Source organism: Trachemys scripta, chromosome 4, assembly GCF_013100865.1.
Source record: "Trachemys scripta elegans isolate TJP31775 chromosome 4, CAS_Tse_1.0, whole genome shotgun sequence".
Lineage (NCBI taxonomy): Eukaryota > Metazoa > Chordata > Testudines > Emydidae > Trachemys > Trachemys scripta.
In genome coordinates, this window is record NC_048301.1 from 61,074,518 (window position 1) to 61,093,396 (window position 18,879).

Here is an 18,879-nt window from a genome sequence, read left to right on the forward strand (position 1 = left end):
CTGGAATAGTGTCTATGGGTACGTCTACACTTGAAGCTGGGAGTGTGATTCTCATCTCAAGGAGACATACCTGTGCTAGCTCCCATCAATCTAGCATCTTAACAATAGAGTGCAGCTGTGGCAGTGTGAGCTGTGGGACAGGCTAGCCTCCCTGAGTACACACCTAGGGACTCTGAGGCCACCTACATAGGGCGCACTGCCACAACTGCACTCTATTTTAGCATGCTAGCTTGATGAGAGCTAGCACGGGTATGGTCTCCTCGACCTGGGAATCACACCCCCAGCTCCAAGTGTAGATGAACCCTAAAGGTGACTATTACTTTACTGAAAGGCTCTCATCAAACACCATAAGAGCGGGTCAAACTCTCTGCTGGTATCAAATAGCAGAGCTCCCTCACTTCAGTGGAGCTGCGCCGATTGATGCTAGCAGAGGATTTAGCACTTTGTTTTAATTTTAGCTAATATATTTGATATGGATGGGTGACAGATTCATACAGCCTCCTCTTAGATGTAGTAGGAGCTCTCTCCCTGGTATTGGCAGCAGAGGCTGAGGGACACACTCTTCTCTTCAGGTTCTGTCGTGTAGAGGCCTTTGACTCAATGGGCCCAATTATTCCATTTAAATTAACATAACAGTTCCCACCCCCATTAGACCATCAGGTATAGCCACTATAACATCATGCTGCAAACAAGAACTGTTTATTTGCAATCTGCTGCTATTGCTACCTAGCTTAAAAATCAAAACAATGGGAAGCTCATAACTCCCACGTGTGACATTAGCAGCATGTGTAACACTGTTAACCACGCAGTATGTGATAATTGTAACAATCCATTTCTATCTGGAACCTTTATATGGTAATATCACTCATGGGTATTCGCTACCGTACAGGAAAGATTAGGCCATTAGCTGTAAGTACTGACCTTGATAGCCACTTGAAGAGGGTTGGGATCCCCTGCGATTCCTACCACAGTCCCCTCATAAACCTCACCAAATGCACCATGCCCTAGGGCCCTGAAGGGAAGAGAAAAAGCAGGTATTACTGTGTCAAGTTCAGGAATAGTTTTGGACCTGTTCTCGTAACGAATCCAGGGCAAAGCAATCAGTCCCAGACATGTCAAAACGTCCAGAATCACCTCTGGACCCATTCTGGTGCTGTAGTGTTGGATCTTCAGTGGTACTGAAAACACAGGTGTCTACTGCATGCTGACAAAGTAACCACCTGAATCTATACTGGCACCAGCACTCTAGGATTTGGTGACAGATTTATCTGTATAAGAAGATTCAAGGAATGTCACTCGGTGCGCGACTCTGAAGCCTAGAAGGTCTATTGAGTCAATGTGAAGCGATGGAAGCAGCTACAAGCATGGTTTAGGGGTCTCTGTTCAGAATATCACCAGGTTGAATCATCACTGAGATTCACAGTCCGTTACCATCCAATTTTTAAGTTCTCAGCCATTTTCACCCTTTTTACACGTGACTCCATGAATTACACCTGGGCAACAGCATGGACTTTCAGCTACTAGCAGTGATATTAAGGCTACAGTGAATCAGGGGGTCAGAGAGAGAAGGCTGTGGGCTGATATCTGAAAGCGGTGAAGTAGCAGAATAAATATAGGCAGTCAAATTTTGCCCATACTCCCTATGCCCTCTTAACTGATATCAGCTGGATTGCAGGGGTCATGAGAGTAGCCCAGGGTGGCTTTCCCTGTTCTGATGCAGAAAAGGAAACGTTGCTATGGACCTGGAAGGGATTTGTTGGGAGCCAGGCAGCCCCAGTAAACCAGGACATCCCAAAAGTGTAAGGGAGGGAACAGTACAGGGAATCTTCTTGCTTCTACCTGGAAGCCAGTCAGTTAATGGGACATGTGACTCATGAGTTTAAGTTAAACATGTGCTTAAGTCAGGGCCTAATTCTTACAAAGTGGTGTCTTGTAGAACACAAAAGTGAGGCATAGGTGTTATAAGCAGCTGTCAAGAAAGCCACATTTAGGCTGTACCATGCTGGACTGTGAGCTTTCCACGGTTAGTCAGCCAGCTAGCCCTCAGTCTCTCGTTCTCCATGCTCCATGGCACATTTTATACATTCAAACCAAATAAATGTGACCCTGCCACCTTTCCCAAAAGCTACAACTCCTCTCCTGAATCAAGGAGCAGGCCCAGCAGCAAGCCTTACCGAAGCAGGGAGATGTTTTTCCGGGGGATCTCCTTCAGCTCGCTCAGCGTGGCAGCCTTCCCTGCAAAGCAGTAGTTGGGGTTGTAATCTGTCATGATGGTGGAAGTGCGGATTTTGCTCAGTTTATATTCTGGGCTCTGCAGTCGTGCTCTGGCTCCTTCTAGCTGCTGCTTCTTACGGTGATAAACTGTGGGAGCACACCACAAAAGAACAGAGGGTGAAATGTCAACATGTGGGTAGAGCAGAGGAAACAATGCCAGCAGCACAGAACAATCAACAACACAAAGAGACCAAGTCAGCAGTTATGAATCCAAGAAATATTCTTAAATCCCCAGCATCAACCACATTCTTTCTCTTTGCAGCAACTTCTCCATCTTGAATGGGATACACGAGCATGGAGTATTGGCCATATGTAGTCCTGGACCCCAGATGGAGCCTGGACTCCATCTCCCTTTCTCTGGAGCAACCTCTCCTGAACCAACAAGCAAGAGGACTTGCTGTAACTCAACCAAGACAACAAAGCAAGGGGCCAATCCGACTGAAACCATGCCATGCCATGCCCTTGAGTGAGTTCTATATTTAACCAGTGGTCATGACAGCAGTCTATGGATTAGTGGCTGCTAATTGAGGCCTGCTTAGTGATCTAGTGGTCTTTCTAAGTGGTTTTCTCCCCAGAAGGAGCAAGGCCAGAGCAGTCCCTGCTCATGGGGCTACTATTGTGCCCAGCCCTTACATGGGGACAGGCAAGCGGTGATGTTTCTTGCTGGCTCCCCATGACTTGACTTACGCAAGGGTAGAACACAATCTGGCCCCAATTATTAGCAGCAGCAGTAATAATGTGGTCCGCAGGCAGACTAGTTTTCCTCTGGCTTTGGCTGGTAGTCACCAGTCTCCTGGCTGGAGCCCCTCTCAATTCCCCAGTACCAGTACCATGGTTAGCAGAATATAGCTTTAAGGTGGGCTCCCTTCTTTCAGTGGGGCCAACTCAGAGGCTGGTAAAAGCCAGGTTGGGGACAGTGGGTTTGAGCAGTGTTGCAATAGTAATGAGAAAATGGACTATTCTGCCAAGCAACCCCGCTTTCAAGGCCTTTACAAAGAAACTTTCAGGGTTGAAGACAAGCGGGTCAACTGAGCAATTCCTGGTGAAGGGGGAAGGCTGACAGGCCTCTGCTCCATGGGACTTTGCCCTTCTCCTGTGGACCCCAAAAGTCATTGCATCATCGTAAAACCCAGAGCTCAGCATGTCAGTGGACACTTGGCCACCACTGCTGCACCAGCGGAGACTCCAACTGGAGACACATGAGATCCTGCTTTGTCTCCCTTTCCCTTGTGTATTCCTTTTTGCCCTGCTATTTTTCCTCCTGACCTGTCTCTCTAGGCTTTCCATTTGATCCTGAGGTCAACTGTACCACGCAGTATCAGTACAATGAGACAAGATGGTCCAACCAGCTCTGCCCAGCCTGAGAGAGACTGGTGAAGGAGAAGGGACCAGCCCAGCCTGATGATGTCCCAGACCAGAAGAGGAGCTTGAGCCCAGGGCAAATGGTGTTATGGCCAACCCACCAATCTAGAGCATCTGCCTGGGACTGACCTGTCACCCAGAATCCTGGCAGCATCAGCAAAAGCTATATTTCTCCCACCTTTATTATCCTATCTCTTCTCTCCTCAGGGCCATCTATTTGTCAAAATCAGGACAGGTCACCACCCTTCCCATCTCGGAACAGCAACAGAACTAACCCTTTCCTCCCCATCAAGAAGGGTTGTCTAGTGAAATAAGAGAGACACTTTTAACAGATTTTGGTCCAGTCTGTTTTACAGAATCATTCAATTTCAAACTGCTTTATAACTTATTTTAGCTCTTTCTCTCATGTGTATCCCAACCAATAAATCTCCAAACTTTAGCATACATTTCTTAGTCTGTTTGGCATGGAACGCAGCAAACCGAGGTCTCTATATACCAAACTTTGACCCTTGCTTAACAGTTTAACATTGGACAGTGACACGGTCATGGTAACATTGTTGACTCTTTGGGCACATATATTCCATATAGATTAATACAAGAGCAGGAATGAGTATACTAATACAAGCCAAAGATGTTCCTTACCGATGGATAGGCTGCCACAAGCCAGAGCCATTCCAAGCACTACAATCACAGTGACCACAGCTAGGAGGAGCGGAAGAGGAAGGTGTCCCTCTGGGATGGGGCTGTGAGGAACTGGCCAAAACAAAGACACATTAATCACCAGACAACCACAGCCCCATTAAATAATCTCTCCTGCCATGGTTCCCTTCTTCCAAAAAATAATATGATGATGGTGGTGAAGAACCATCATTTGCATGTTAAAGCAAATTCCATTAGGGCCCCAGGAGTCGAAAACACTCATAAATCACTGTTCAACCAATGTAATTATCTAAACACGAACAGCTTGAAACAAACATATCCCTTATTCTGTTCTTCAGGTTCCAGATAGATGGAAAACAGCACTGCCCACCAGCTGGAATTCCCCAATGGAAGCTCAATGTCAGAGTTGCAAGACAGTGTTAGAAAAAAAATGATGAATATCAGTCAAATGGGTATTAACTGGTGTGAAAAGAAATTTAACCCAAAATGTTTACTGATAAATAAGGCTGCAAGTTTGCCATGGAGGTCATAGAAGTCATGGATTCCATGACTTTCCAGGACCTCTGTGACTTCTGCAGCGGCCAGTGTGGCTGGCCCAGGGGCTGCCCATGGATCCCAGCCAATGGAAGCTGTGGAGCCGGTGCTTGGGGCGGGGGCAGTGCGCGGAGCTAGGAGCTGAGGGAGGGACATGTCGTCGCTTCCGGGGAGCTGCAAGGAGCCAGGTAGGGAGTCTGCCTGCCCTGCCCCCCACCCCCCCCCCCCAAGCACCAGCAGGGATCCCAGGCCGCCTGCTGCTGCCAGCCCCCCTGCCCAGCACCTGCAGCATCCCCCTAGGCCACACCCCCAAGCATCTGCAGTGCCCCATGGTGCCCCCTGGGCCACCACCCCCAGCACCAGCAGCGCCCTCCAGGCCACCCCCCCCACAAGCACCCGCGGCACCCCCAAGACATCCCTCCCCCCAATATGTAGTCAGGGGTATATAGTACAAGTCATGGACAGGTTATGGGCTGTGAATTTTTGTTTACTGCCTGTGACCTGTCCATGACTTTTACTAAAAATACCCGTGACTAAAATATAGCCTTACTGATAAAACAATCCCTTCTGAAAATGATCATTTGTCCTGGATCCCCACTGGGGAACTTTCAGCTGCAAAGTTCTCTCAGAATGCATTGTCTGCTTGTCAGATGAATTTACACTGCGCTCTGTTACAGATGTCATGCTTTCAAGCCAAACAACATTGAATTTTTGAGGCTGTGGGGTGGTGCAACTCATCCTGGTGTGCAAGGAGATGGTGTCTGGAGTTTTCAGGCCTATCTACTCCCAACACTCTTCAGAATCCTGCATCTCCAGAGTGAAATATAGAAAGATGTCTTCCCCTTCTCCTCCAAAGATTTGTGCTTGCAGAAAGTGCGTGAGCCAGACAGCAAGCTGAACTTGAAATCTAGCTCTTCTGCTCTGTCCTCTAAGATGGGGGTTCTCCGTCTTTTTCTTTCTGAACCCCACCCCCAGCATGCTATAAAAACTCCGCGGCCCACTTTGTGTCACAACAACTGTTCTTCTGCATATCCAGTTGATTAAAAGCTGTATTAAATTGATTGTTATAGAGTTACACACAACACAACTTATATAATATATAAAAAGAAGGATAATGTAGGTACAAAAATTAAAAACTGAATATTATTTTTATTTTCCTTACTCAGTGTGAAACTTGTTGCTGGTGCTGACCCATATGCTGGGTGGCTCGCTGAGGTGAGTTGGGGGGTGGAGGTGGCATACCCCGCAAGCCCCGCCACCCGGGGCTGAAGCCCGGTTTATTTTGGGAGACCCCCAGAAACCTGCTTGCAGCCCCCCAGGGGGCTGTGGCTTCCCAGTTGAGAACTGCTGCTCTAAGACTTTACAATGTGGGAACATTGTCTAGTAGTTAGAGTAGAAGAATGGCAGTCAGAAGATCTTTGGTCCATTTCCAGCTCTGCGGCAAACGTCTTAACCTCTCTGGGTCAGACTTCCAAAAATATTTAGGCACCTAAAGATGCAGATAGGCACCTGGTGAGATTTTCAAAAGTGCCCACCCACTAACCAGGTCGGACACCTAACTTTCACTGATTTGAATAGAATTTAGGCCCCTAACTTGTTTAGGTGCTTTTGAAAATCTCACTAGGTGCCTACCTATGTCTTAGTGCCTTTGAAAATCTGTCCCTCTGTCTCTGTTTGCCTGCTTGTAAAATGTAGATAATACCCAGCTCCCAGAGATGCTGGGAGGATTAACTTGTTTAATGTTTGAAATATCTCTGATGGCAGGCAATAGAGAGGAACGATATCATTATTTATGAATCAAGTATCTTTACCTTGAGAAGCTGGAAGGAGGGGAGATGCAAAGAAGACAGAAGAAATTCTGTGAGTATAAAGCTCCACCTATTACCTATGCAGGTGACATTATCACTGGCCAGCACGGCTCCCATCTCACAAATACAGATCGGCAGATTGGTGTCAAGGTCCCGCTTGCAGTTGCCCGAGTGGCAGTGGCTGCAGTTCAGGTAGACCTGAATCTCCGCCTCCCCGTGACTCTCCATGGCTGAATGAGAAGGACCCAGATGGAACAGAAGGGTTTAATTTATCTTCTCCCACGTTGTAAAGGTAGAAAGCAAATGCAGGAGGCTATAGTGCCAGTCTCCCTACTTAAGAAAACACACATCCCAACATAACACAGTACAGACATCACCCATTTGAGGAGCGCCAGGAGAAGTGAATGAGTACTGGCACTGAAATTCACCTCCCAAAAGCATGACCCCTTTGGATTAACCTTGAGGTGCGATGGGGAAGACGGATGGGGTAGGCCAGGACTGAATACATATAACTGTACCCGAAGATTGGTGTCACCTCTCAGCCCAGGAGAGAGAGTTGTAGGGGGAAAATCCTCAGCTAGTGTAAATTGTCATTGAAAGCAATGGAACTATGACAATTTACATTACCCGAGGATCTGCATCATAGAGTACATGTATGTATGGAGGTTATAGAAAGGGACAGAAGGAAGGAGAGGCGAGACAGGAGGCAAAGGGGAGGCAGAGACGGTGGTGGGAAAATAGAAAAAGTTTGTTTTACCTGCCAGGGGATGCAGGAAGATCTCCCCAGCTGGATTCACAAAGGAAACACCATCCTGCCCATCAGCTGTGATATCATCAACATCTGATACATGCCCGCCTGGAAGAAAGAGAAGCGTCACCCTGTGCAAGTGCTGAATAACAGCAAAGGTGCGGTGGCCACAAGATGCCGGGGTCCCCCCGTTTGCATTGGTCTCTTGAAGTATGGAGTTCCACTGGGACTTGCTAGTGAGATAATGTGTTTATCTCTTGTCCTCAAAGAGGACAATGAAATCATTCATCCCAGACCCATCAGGGCTGGAAGAGCCCTTCAATCCAAAAGTATCTGTCTTGGTTCAACTTGGTGCAAATAGGTTAGTTTTTAACAGAACGAATCGTCATGAAATGGACTGTTTCCTCTAGACAGGTCAAAGCCAGGCTAAAGGATGGTTAAATATCCTTGCAGATAAAGAGCAATGTTCCCAGTCCCTACAGTCTCCAATCCCCTAAATGAGAGGACAAACAGACCTACCTTTGTAGCCTCCACCTCCCCCGCCAGATGTACAAGCTCCTCCTCCTCCACCAAAACCACCTGAGGTGGCCCACTGGAGTTTGGCTAGTGACTGGGGACAGGCCTGGCCTCCCTCTCCACCTTCCAGGAGGGACTTCCCCGTCTGAGGAAACAGGGTGTTGTCTTCCCAGCCACCACCTCCACCTGCAGAAAAAAGAGAGAGAAAATCAGGTGAGCAGGGTATGGGCAGAGTGGAGTGGGGGAAAGTGTGTGAAGGGAGAGAAAATATCCCTTATGAGTTGTCTAAGATGTACCTGCATTCAAGTTACCCCCTTCACCAAGGGAGTGAGGATGTCCATCAATGCAGCTTGCACAATAAAAACCCAGTTCAGGGTCTATATTATCTGTTGCTAAGCTAGCTGTGAAAAGCACTTGCTAACTACACGTACTGGTGTCCATCACTTTAAAAAGTGATGGGGCCATGGCCCCCTGGCCCCGGCGCTCCTGACTCTTGCCACGGCATAAGCCTCCGGCATCATCAGTATTGACATGGATGGTTGTCATGCTGTGATCAGAGAAGTCTCTTTTGTCATAGCCAAAGAAACAGCTGGTCTTGACGGCCTCTGGGAGGGCATGGAAGTCAACAGCTCAGGTCTCGCTGTATGAGCCACTCTCAGAGAGTGGCAAGCTTTACCATCAGAAATGGGCTGACCTTGTGGAAGAATCTTGGTGCCTGATCTTCGAGGAACCTGATGCTGACTTTTTCTGTATGTTTCTGAGACCTAGAATGCGCCGAAGCCCCAGTGATGGGGACCTCTGATGACTTTTATCTGCAGGCAAAGCTGGGGGAGCATTCCAGGAAGGAGTCATGGAAGAACTCCCTTGGATGATTAAGGTGGTTCTGACACCAGTCTAAACGCTGCCTTGGTGTAATGAAGGCAGTCCTTTCTCGGCTTTTCTATCCTGGTCTTCAAGGTGCAACAAGTGGAGCACCTGTCTCTAACACGGCCCTCACCTAAGCACTTGAGACAATGCAAATTACTGTTGCTGATAGAGATGGACTTCCAACAACCCGAGTAAGGTTGGAAACCAGGGACTTTGGCACAGGCTTCCCAGGTAGTAGACAATGCCTGAAGGCCTACTTGACTGTAAAAAATTGAACTAAAACAAAATTAAAAATGAAGAAAAAACAAACAACAAATGACAAAAAAGAGTACCACCAGCTAAATAGCCAAGCAGCAATACGTTTGTTCACAGGGAACAAAGACTTGTTTCAAGACTGAGCTTGATACGTTTATGGAGGGGATGGCAGAATGAGTTTGTCTACAAAGTTATATGGCCCATCCACATCTGCCATTAGCAAATATCTCCAATTGCCAGAGATCAGACACTAGTTGGGGAGGGCTCTGAGTTACTACAGAGAATTCTTTCCCAGGTGTCTGGCTGGTGGGTCTTGCCCACATACTCAGGGTCTAACTAATCACCATATTTGGGATCAGGAAAGAAATTTCCCCCAGGTCAGTTTGGCATAGACCCTTGGGCTTTTTTTGCTTTCCTCTGTGACTTGGGGCATGGGTCACTTGCTGGTCTGCCCTAGAGTAAATTGTGGATTCTCTGTAACTTGTCAAGATTTGAGGACATCAGTAACTCAGCCAGAGGTTATGGGCCTATTTCTGGAGTTGGTGGCTGAGGTTTTGTGGCCTGTGATGAGCAGGAGGTTAGACTAGATAATCATGATGATCCCTCTAGCCGTAAAGTCTATGAGTTTATGAGTAAGACACTCTGACCACGACCATGGATGGTAAGAAGAAACTGGAGGAGAGGTGGGGTGGTTCTGCATTTTATACCCTTGTTGGGAGCACAAGGAGCTAGGAGATGGGTGGGGCCACCCCTATGGGTATTGCTAGGGAAAAGTGTCTGGCACCAGTGCACAGGACATGCACATATTTACAGTGTAATGGACATATGCCAGCACTTGAAGAAGAACCATTCATGTCTCAGTGGGTTACTCCCACAGAAAAGTTTATATGAATCAAAAGGATTTGTGTTGCTTAATGTCTGCAGATCAGTTTTGTTCTTCAGCCATCAAATCCAGACCTTGTATTGCTACAGGGCCTCACCTGCTGCCCCAGTTCTCCCATTGACTCCAGGGACTGCTGTGTTGTTCTCAAACCGCTCCAGGGGTACATCATCCAGGGAGCTGTCCTGATCCCTCAGGTATGCCTTTCCCCCTCCTCCTGCAGCGATGAGCAACGGTTCGAAAACCCCATCCTTCAGCTGCTCAAGGACAAATACAATTCAGTACACAGGACAGTTGAAAGGTGCAGCAGGCTCAAAACCATCAGATACCAGAAAACCCTTCAACCTCTCAGATATGAGAACCCACCTAATTCATTGCATCAATAAGCATAAAAGCAGCTCATACAATAGTGGCCATAGCCCAGAGCAATGCTACAGATTGTTTCCTGACACCATTATTCAGGGCAGTCTGCCAACAGTGACAAGTATCTGAAGCAGGTCCAATTAAACACCAGTTGTTGAAGCTGGACCAGTCCCAGTGTTAAGCAGCAGACCCTGGTTTGATTTCCCATCCTGGTATTGTTGCTTGGGCTGACAGTACTGAGGAGGCAGTAGCTAGCAGGTGATTGAAATGAGGGGGAATGAGGATAGGAGGAATTTGCATTTATGTAAAAAACATTCCCTCCCTTCCTTCAACTTCCTGAAACAGCTGATAGCATCATATCACATGATCACTAGTAAAAGCTAGATCTTCTGCTGGACACTGTCCAGAAGGGGATTGGAAAGAGGGAAGACTTACTCTAAAGATGAAGGTGGCTCCTCCACCCCCACCCCCTCCTCCAGCCCAGTCCTTCAGATCCTTTTTGAGTTTGTAATCTTCTTCAATGAGAGATGACTCCCCCAGGCAGATCTTCTGAGTCTGAACATTCCCCTGAAAGGAGACAACAGATGCAGTTAGAGATCGACACCATCTAGTCTGCATGCACAGATCTGTACACGCAGTATATGTTCTCCTTGTGGAGGGACTACTAGCTTGGTAAGTGACCTCTCCCTTGGCCCCTGACAAGCTTCTCCTGAGCTGGGAACACGTCACATGTGCAAGTGACATAAGAATGGCTCACAGCAGAACCAGAGAAAGGCAATGAGCCCATATTATTTTTATTCTTAATAACAAATGCTAATACATTGCACCTCTAGAGCTCCTTACATTCCAGGATCTTAAAATGCTTTCTGATTACTAATTAAGTCTCAGAATACTGCTATTCGATAGGTCAGTGTTATTCGTACTCATTGTTCTGATGAGGAAATGCAAGAACAGAGAGATGAGGTGATTTGCACAAGGTTGAACAACGAGTCAGTGGCAAGGCTGGGAATAGAACCCAGGAGTCCTAGCTCCCCATTCCCTGCACAAAGCACTAGACTACCCAGAGAAAATACAGAAAAATTGTTTCTCAGCTTGGATTTTTTGGGGGACACTGAGCCACACACATCTTTGGAGTTTGTTCTTTCCTGTGTTTGCAGAGAATATTGGAGTCAATGGAAAGACCCCTATTGAGTTTAATAAGCTTTGGATCCAGCCGTAAGATTGTAAGCACTTCAGGGCTGGGAGCACTTCTTACTATATCTGTCTAACACAATGGGGCCGTGATCCCAACAGGGGCCTTGAGTAATGATCTCAAGTCCTGGCAGGCCTGATAAAATCCCTACTGTGGAGAAATGCTGTTTGTGATCAGGAACATGCAGCCCAGACCTAGCAGCTGGCTGTGACTGCCCCGTTAAAGCAACTGAAAGGGGCAGGTTGTTGTTTTTTTGAACACCGGGATTTTAAAGCAGAGTTTTATGCTTGTGCTTTTGGAAGACACTTTTCATTTCAGATTTACTTGTATTTATTTTCAGAAGATTCTTTTTAGCTCAGCTCATTGGTTCCTCCCAATTCCCTTTCTGGGTTTTACTCACTTGAGTCTGGGCTTCCTGCCCTTCATCACCAATACAGCCAAACCCTAAACCCACTCACTGAGGGGTTCTGCAGCTGATCTGTAATGTGGTTCTGCCCAGTGACAAGTGTGTGTGTGTCCCTCACCCCTGGGCAGGCATCCTCCCCCTGCTGCCCCACCAAGATGTAGAGGAGCTCATCTTTCTCCAGCTGGAAGGTGGCCGAGATGAAGACCCCATGTGATCTCTTCTTGTGGTTCTTGGCTCCTTTCCCTCCAGCTGCTCCATATGCAGATATCCTGAAAAAGAAAGGAAGCAGTTAGAGAGACAGAAACCCTACACCCACAGCCCAAAGCGACTCGAGCCATGAGCTCCCCATGCCAATGCTTTGGCATGGTCACAACCCCAAAGTGACTTCATTCCTGACCTCCCTACAGCCAGTTCTCTAACACCATCAGAGCCCCAAAGTGAGTTCCCCCCAGACAGCACCGCTACAGTCCCACAGCCTCAAGGCCATTCCAGTCCTGAGCTCCTCACTATCAGTGCTACATCACTCCTCCCAATAACTCCTCACTTACATTGTTCCTGAGCCATAACTCTCCACTGTGACTCCTGCTGGCTCTGAGGTACTCACATTTACCCTACACTCAGCCACTCCCAACAGATGTTGTTGCACTAAAGGGTATACAGGTGCTATGGTAAGTGGGAGTTGCTAGCTGACTGCCTCTCTGGTCCCCAGCATACACCGACACTCACAAGTATTGGTTTGTTGCTGGCACTCTCCACACTTGCACCCCTCGGAGTGGTCCCTCTTTCTCTACAGTCACTGAGATGTTGGTGTTGTAATAGGCACCGTCACACTGTGCTTGAGTTGGTCCTCGGGGGCCACTGGCACCACAGGTTGTGAACCACCAAAGAACATTAGGCACATTTCCTGTGACAAAAACAGTGAGAGTTGAGCCTAGAGATGTCAGCCTCCCTTTCATAGTCAGATACCATAACCACACAACCCCTCCACAATCACAGGGCAAATGACATTGAAATGCAGCAATTCTTCCTGTTGATACATGTTTCTGTAAATTCCTTGGTAATTAACCTAGGAGATTCATGAAAAAACAAATTTCACATCACACCCCATTCGGTGATGTTAATTTAGATACAAGACAACTATAAGCCAGTCCAAGCTTTAGCAACATCTGCCTTGTGCAGGGTTTTTAAACCATCACACACATTAATTCTGTCAAATCTATACATCAAAGTTTTTATTAACATAGTTATAACTACACACAAATACTGTGTAAAAAGAACATTAAGGTTGCAAAGTCAAGGACTCCGAAATTAGGAAATTCCTGAATTATTAAGGTTGCCTGTAAAACCTTAATTCAGCCCCCTTGTGCGTATGCATTATGATACAATCTTTACTTACCTGATCGCATACAGGTTTTTTCCCCATAGAACCCCTGCCTCATGCAGAGCACAGGATGAATGGTGCTCTTGGGGTGAATCAGAGCTGTATAGTGAAGGAGGCTGTAGGGGCCTTGATTAATTTGTTGTAGAAGTTGGAAGGTGTATAGTGAATGAGGAAGGGAATTGCAAGAAGAGAAAGGATGGCTGCATAGAATCATAGAACTGTAGGACTGGAAGGGATCTCACTAGTCCAGTCCCCTGCACTGAGACAGGACTAAGTATTATCTAAGCCCATCCCTGACAGGTGTTTGCCTAACCAGTTCTTAAAAACCTTTAATAGAAATTCCACAACTTCCCTAGCTAATTTGTTAGCTACCGTGCTTAACTACCCTGACAGTTAGGAAGTTTTTCCTAATGTCTAACCTAAATCTCCCTTGCTTCAATTTAAGCCATTACTCCCTGTCCTGTCCTCAGTGGATAAAGAGAAAAATGTATCACCTTCCTCTTTATAACAATTTTTCATGCACTTGAAGACTTATCATGTCCCCCCTCAATCTTCTCCTCTTCAGGCTAAATAAACCCATTTTTTTCAATCTTTCATTGTAGATCATGTTTTCTAGATTTTTAATCATTTTTGTTGCTCTTTTCTGGACTTTTTCCAATTTGTCCACATCTTTCCTGAAGTGTGGTGCCCAGAACTGGACACAGTACTCCAGTTGAGGCTTATCAGTGCTGTGTAGAGCGGAAGAATTACTTCTCGTGTCTTGCTTACAACATTCCTGCTAGTACATCTGGGAATGATGTTTGCTTTTGGTGGTGACGAATTGTGTGTTCATTTTCTATGTGTCTGATTCAATAAATCTGGGGGTCTAATTTGCAGAAATGTTGAGCACTCACAGTTGCAACCCTTGTCAATGGGAACTGTACTTTCAACCTATGAAGTGCTATATAATCCTAAGTACTCTGAAAAAATCAGATCCTAGTCATCTCAAATTTGGCACCTGAAATTAATGGATATTTTTGACCTTAATCTCCCTATGCCTCAGCTCCCCATCTGTAAAATGGGGATAATAATTGCTCCTCACCTCACTGGGGTGTGGTAAAATTAAATTTATTGATATTTATGAAGCACTCAGATACCATAGTGATGAATGCCACAGAAAAGTCCACGAGGAAATTAACAATTCTGTCTTCAACGCAAGGTTTGAATAATGTGCAGTAAATGTGGTTGTAGTCAATAAAACAAAATTATATAAGCAAGTCCATCCTGTGCACTGAATGAGGCAGGAGTCCTATGGAAAAAATAGTATGTGATCATGTAATAAAAGACTGTATCATAATTCATATGCACAAGGGGGCTGAATTAAGTTTTCATAGGCAACCTTAATTCTGACATTTCCTAACTTTTGAATCCTTGACTTTGAAATCTTAATGTTCTTTTAACATAGTTTTTGTGCATAACTATAACTATGTTAATAAAAACTTGATGTATATATGTGTGACAAAGTGAATGTATTTGATGATTTTAAAACCCTGCAGAAGGCAAATATTGCTGAAACACTGACTGGCTTATAATTGTCTTGCTTCTAAACAAATATTACTAACATTATTGAATGGGGTGTGATGTGACATTTGTTTGTTCATCAATCTCCTAGTTTAGTCACCAAGAAATCCACAGAAACATGTCTCAACAGGAACGATGGGGCAGTTCACACCCCTCAGAAGTATTATTCCAAGCTTTTGCAAACTCAAGCAAACAGCACTGCATTGGTTTGCACTTGATTCTTGCTTTCTGGATTTTCATTGCAACATTAAAGACTAAACCCCAAATTTTTATTAAGACGAAAGATTTGATTCTGAAGCATGATTCTGAGGTCATGGGTAGGCAACAGAATCACCAAATTATGAAATACAGGGGCCTTGTATATAAGATAGTGACTGTTTATGTCTGTTTAATTCCAAAGGGGACCAGAGAAGAAGAATATTGGGTGGCTAATAAAAAAATCTTATTCCAAGTAAAAAGTCCAATCCTGCTCCCACTGAAGTTATTTTGGACTTCAACTGGAACAGGACTGGGCTCAAAACCTGCTAATATTATTATTATTATTTTTTTTTTTTTAAAGAGGAGCGTGATGCAATGTTTGCATTTGTTTGTGGATTCTTTGCAAGAACCCTTGGTATGATCTAAGCACCATAGGAATTCTAGTATATACTATTTTTACAAGAAGGGCATGTTGTCTGTGTATTTTTATGGCTATACAGAAAATACCAAGTCATTCTGATGATTCCTTTGGGCTTAATAATACAAGATGCTGCTCATCTCCTGAAAGGTGCTGAGCTCCTTCAACTCCCATTGAAGTTGCTGGAAACTGGTTGTGTTCAGCACCTCAAAGAATGTGATCAGGACTTAATCAGGCCCTTTGTGTTTAACCATATGATTATTTAACCTCTATCTGGGTATGCATTGACTAGAAATGATGAGTCCACTAGTTAGATTAAAATAAGAGCTCATCCAGACTTTTTGGTGTTGCTTGTACTTCCATGCTCTGGTTGGTGTCAGAAAAATAACTTGAAAAAAACTCAACAATGGCCATTGTGGAATTTCTGGCCCAGTTTTCCAGATTCAGGAGTCTGGATAAAGCAATAAGGATGGGCTGTTGCAAGGATTACTTACCAGGGACTGGGATCTGGTATGGAAATATCTATCTGAGTGAGAGACAGAGCTCAAGTATGGGACCATCTGCCTGAGACACAAGGATCCACTAATTAACTATGGAATTTGTATCTGCAAGTCAGGAACTTTATCCAGGATGATCTATTGTACTCAGGAGTCAGGGCTTCAGTATAGAGCTATCTACCTGAAAGGGAGGGCTCCTCCAGTGGGTTCAACAGATTCTCATCCATGATACTGATTTCCCGTGGGTATTGGTGCTTTCCAGGAGAATGGCTTTGTCTTCTTCCTGTCACCGTGTGTGGGATGGATGAGAAAGAGATGGGGGCAAAAAAGAGAGAGACTTTCAACCAAACTGCAGATAAATATATCAGGCACAATCCTTTTATTTAAATAAAAAAGTCCCTTTTGCAAGGCGGCAGAGAAGAGACTATGGTGTCCCTTATGCCACATGGACTACCGGAGCAAAAGGAACAGAGAGTTCTGTCATGTGTATGTGATGTGCATGTGTGTCATAGAATGAATGGAAAAGAAGAGGAGAGGGACAGGGAGAAAGGAAACTTAGTATTTTAAAGAACTTCTGTTTTCAATTATCCTTACAAATCATTTGGGTCCTGATCATTGGCTGTGCTCAGGCACAGGGACCTGCCCGCATGAAACCACACTGAAGTCAATGGGATGCTGCATGGACACAGGGGTCTACCCCCATTTAGCCAACTGCAGGAAAAGGGCCTTGATTTGCATTTACATGCAATAAACAAGGGTATTAAACATAAACTTGACTATGATTAACAAAAATATTCCAGTAGAATCAACAATGGAATATTACATATTGATAATGGACATCCTGCTTTTAATCTGCTCAGTAATGACTGAATATTAATAATAGACTAATAAGAGTGGTGCAAAACATTCATGAAATTCCAGAATACATTTTTTGCTAATTCATTTTGCAAGGTTTCCAAGTTCTCAAAATTTTGTTTTCTGAGAAATGTTGATTCCCAGTTTTTGTGTGTGTGCAGATCAGCTCCTGAAATGCCCTTCTAATTTGCCTTTTCATTCTTTTATAATTTAGCAAGTTCCAGATTTCATAAAGTGGCAAGGTAGCCATGTTTTGACAAATTTTGCTAGTGGAGAGAAAACAGGGAGAGATGACTCAACATAGAAACAGTCACACGCACCATTGATCAGATACTGTACACACCAGCATGTTTTAGAGGTGTGGCAGGGTGAAGCCAACTGGGCCAAGAGCAGCTCTTTAACCCCTTTTCTCCAGCCTGAGGTTTGTACACCCCATCACACCATCTAATGCCTGTTCAGTGGCCAACATAAACTGAGCTCATTCGGTTCCAGCTGGACAGTTATCCTTTCACAAAGCCACCATTACATTTAGCGTTAATTAACACCCTCGTTAGCAGTCTCAGCAGAGGCCAATTACCAAACTGAGCCATGAAAACTGAATTGACCTCTGTGACCAAGTGGGACTGTTCTTAATGTTTCCTCTGAATACTGTAGGGGTGCCTCAGTTTCCCCTATGCATTTCTTAAGTCTCTAGGTGGTGGGATAAGGGGGTATAATTGTTGCAGAGCAAAGGGCCAGTGCACATAAATGGCCGACACTCTGTCTCCTGGCAACTAATGGCCTGGACCCTTCCCTCCTGCAAGGAGATAGCTAAAGGTGTTGGAGAACAAAGGAATCAGATGACCTCCTGGTCCGGAAAAGGGACAAAGCCCAGAGGAGGAGGGGCTGGAGGGTGAGTCAGTTTTGGGGCTGGCTGGGGACTGTGGAGAGAGTGCAGACGTGGTTGTCTGGCTCACTGCCCCCCAAAATGGACCCGGCTGAGGGGTCCTGTTCTCTGTACCTACAAGCTCTGTTTTAGACCATGTTCCTGTCATCTAATAAACCTCTGGTTTGCTGGCTAAGAGTCACGTCTGACTGTGAAGTGGGGGTGCAGGATCCTCTGGCTTCCCCAGGACCCCGCCTGGGCAGACTCGCTGTGGGAAGCGCACGGAGGGGCAGAGGATGCTGAATGCTCCAAGGTCAGACCCAGGAAGGTGGAAGCCGTGTGAGCTTCTTGCCCTGAGAACAGTCTGCTCACAGAGAGGAAACTTCACCAGAGTCCTGACTGGCTTCGTAGGGAGCAGTTCCAGAGCATTGCCCGGGGACTCCGTGACAACCTCTCCCTTAGTGGTATTCTCTGACTTGAAGCACACTAATAGGTGACAGTGAAGGAAAGTGTTGTATTGACTCTTTCCGTAATGTATCTGTTCTGTGGATAGACAGAGGACTTCACCCGACAGAGCTGTCAAACTAATAGCTGTAACAAAAACTGAAATTAACCTAAACAAACTATAGGGATTAAAGACCAAAAGAAACCCAAGTAAAAAGACTAAGGTCAGTTAGAAAGAGGCTCTTGGTCTCTGAGGGCCTGAGTTAAATTAATTATGAATCCAGAAGGTCAAGACCATTTTTCCAGCATAGTGTTTGGCCTTCAGAGACGTACAATAAACTCAATCACTTTAGCCAGAGCGAAAGAATGTAAATCAGTCCCCATAACACTGCCTCAGTCTGTGTCTTTAGCAAAGCATCCTAACAGCATGTCCTAGGGCAATTCTTCATTTCCAAACAAACATCCTTTCCTCCTTTTCCAAACCTTCTGTCTCCTTCATGCACACCAGACCAAGAACCACATCCACTAGCCTCACTGAGCATCAGACTGCTCCCATTAATTATAATTATTGCTACCTGTAGTTGGTCCTAGCCGGGGCTCGACCCTTCCGGACAGGAGGGGAGCCACACCGACTCACTACTGTGGGAACAAGCAGTCAGTTAGTCCCGGAACTCCGGCTCTTTAGTGCAGAGTCGGAGCAACCACAGTTAAAGCTCAGGCCCTTGACTGCGGGGGCTGAGCGAGCAAATAGATCAGAGCCCAGGCCCTGGATCAGGGCGGGGCAAACACAGTTAGC

The 18,879-nt window shown here is 45.7% G+C and overlaps 1 protein-coding gene across 4 annotated transcripts in view; it reads right to left on the reverse strand.

Annotated features, from left to right (window-relative positions):
- The window catches only part of LTK (leukocyte receptor tyrosine kinase), a 169,277-nt gene that overhangs the window by 25,903 nt on the left and 124,495 nt on the right, over window positions 1-18,879 (reverse strand). For all 4 annotated transcript variants that reach the window (XM_034769117.1, XM_034769115.1, XM_034769116.1 and 1 more), the window contains 11 exons: window positions 16,101-16,202; window positions 12,592-12,769; window positions 11,984-12,134; window positions 10,703-10,834; window positions 10,005-10,161; window positions 7,906-8,088; window positions 7,396-7,494; window positions 6,716-6,868; window positions 4,279-4,389; window positions 2,175-2,361; window positions 922-1,012 (listed from right to left, as the gene is read on the reverse strand). In XM_034769117.1, coding sequence (XP_034625008.1) covers window positions 922-1,012; window positions 2,175-2,361; window positions 4,279-4,389; window positions 6,716-6,868; window positions 7,396-7,494; window positions 7,906-8,088; window positions 10,005-10,161; window positions 10,703-10,834; window positions 11,984-12,134; window positions 12,592-12,769; window positions 16,101-16,202 — 1,544 coding nt within the window. The remainder of the gene's footprint in view (window positions 1-921; window positions 1,013-2,174; window positions 2,362-4,278; window positions 4,390-6,715; window positions 6,869-7,395; window positions 7,495-7,905; window positions 8,089-10,004; window positions 10,162-10,702; window positions 10,835-11,983; window positions 12,135-12,591; window positions 12,770-16,100; window positions 16,203-18,879) is intronic.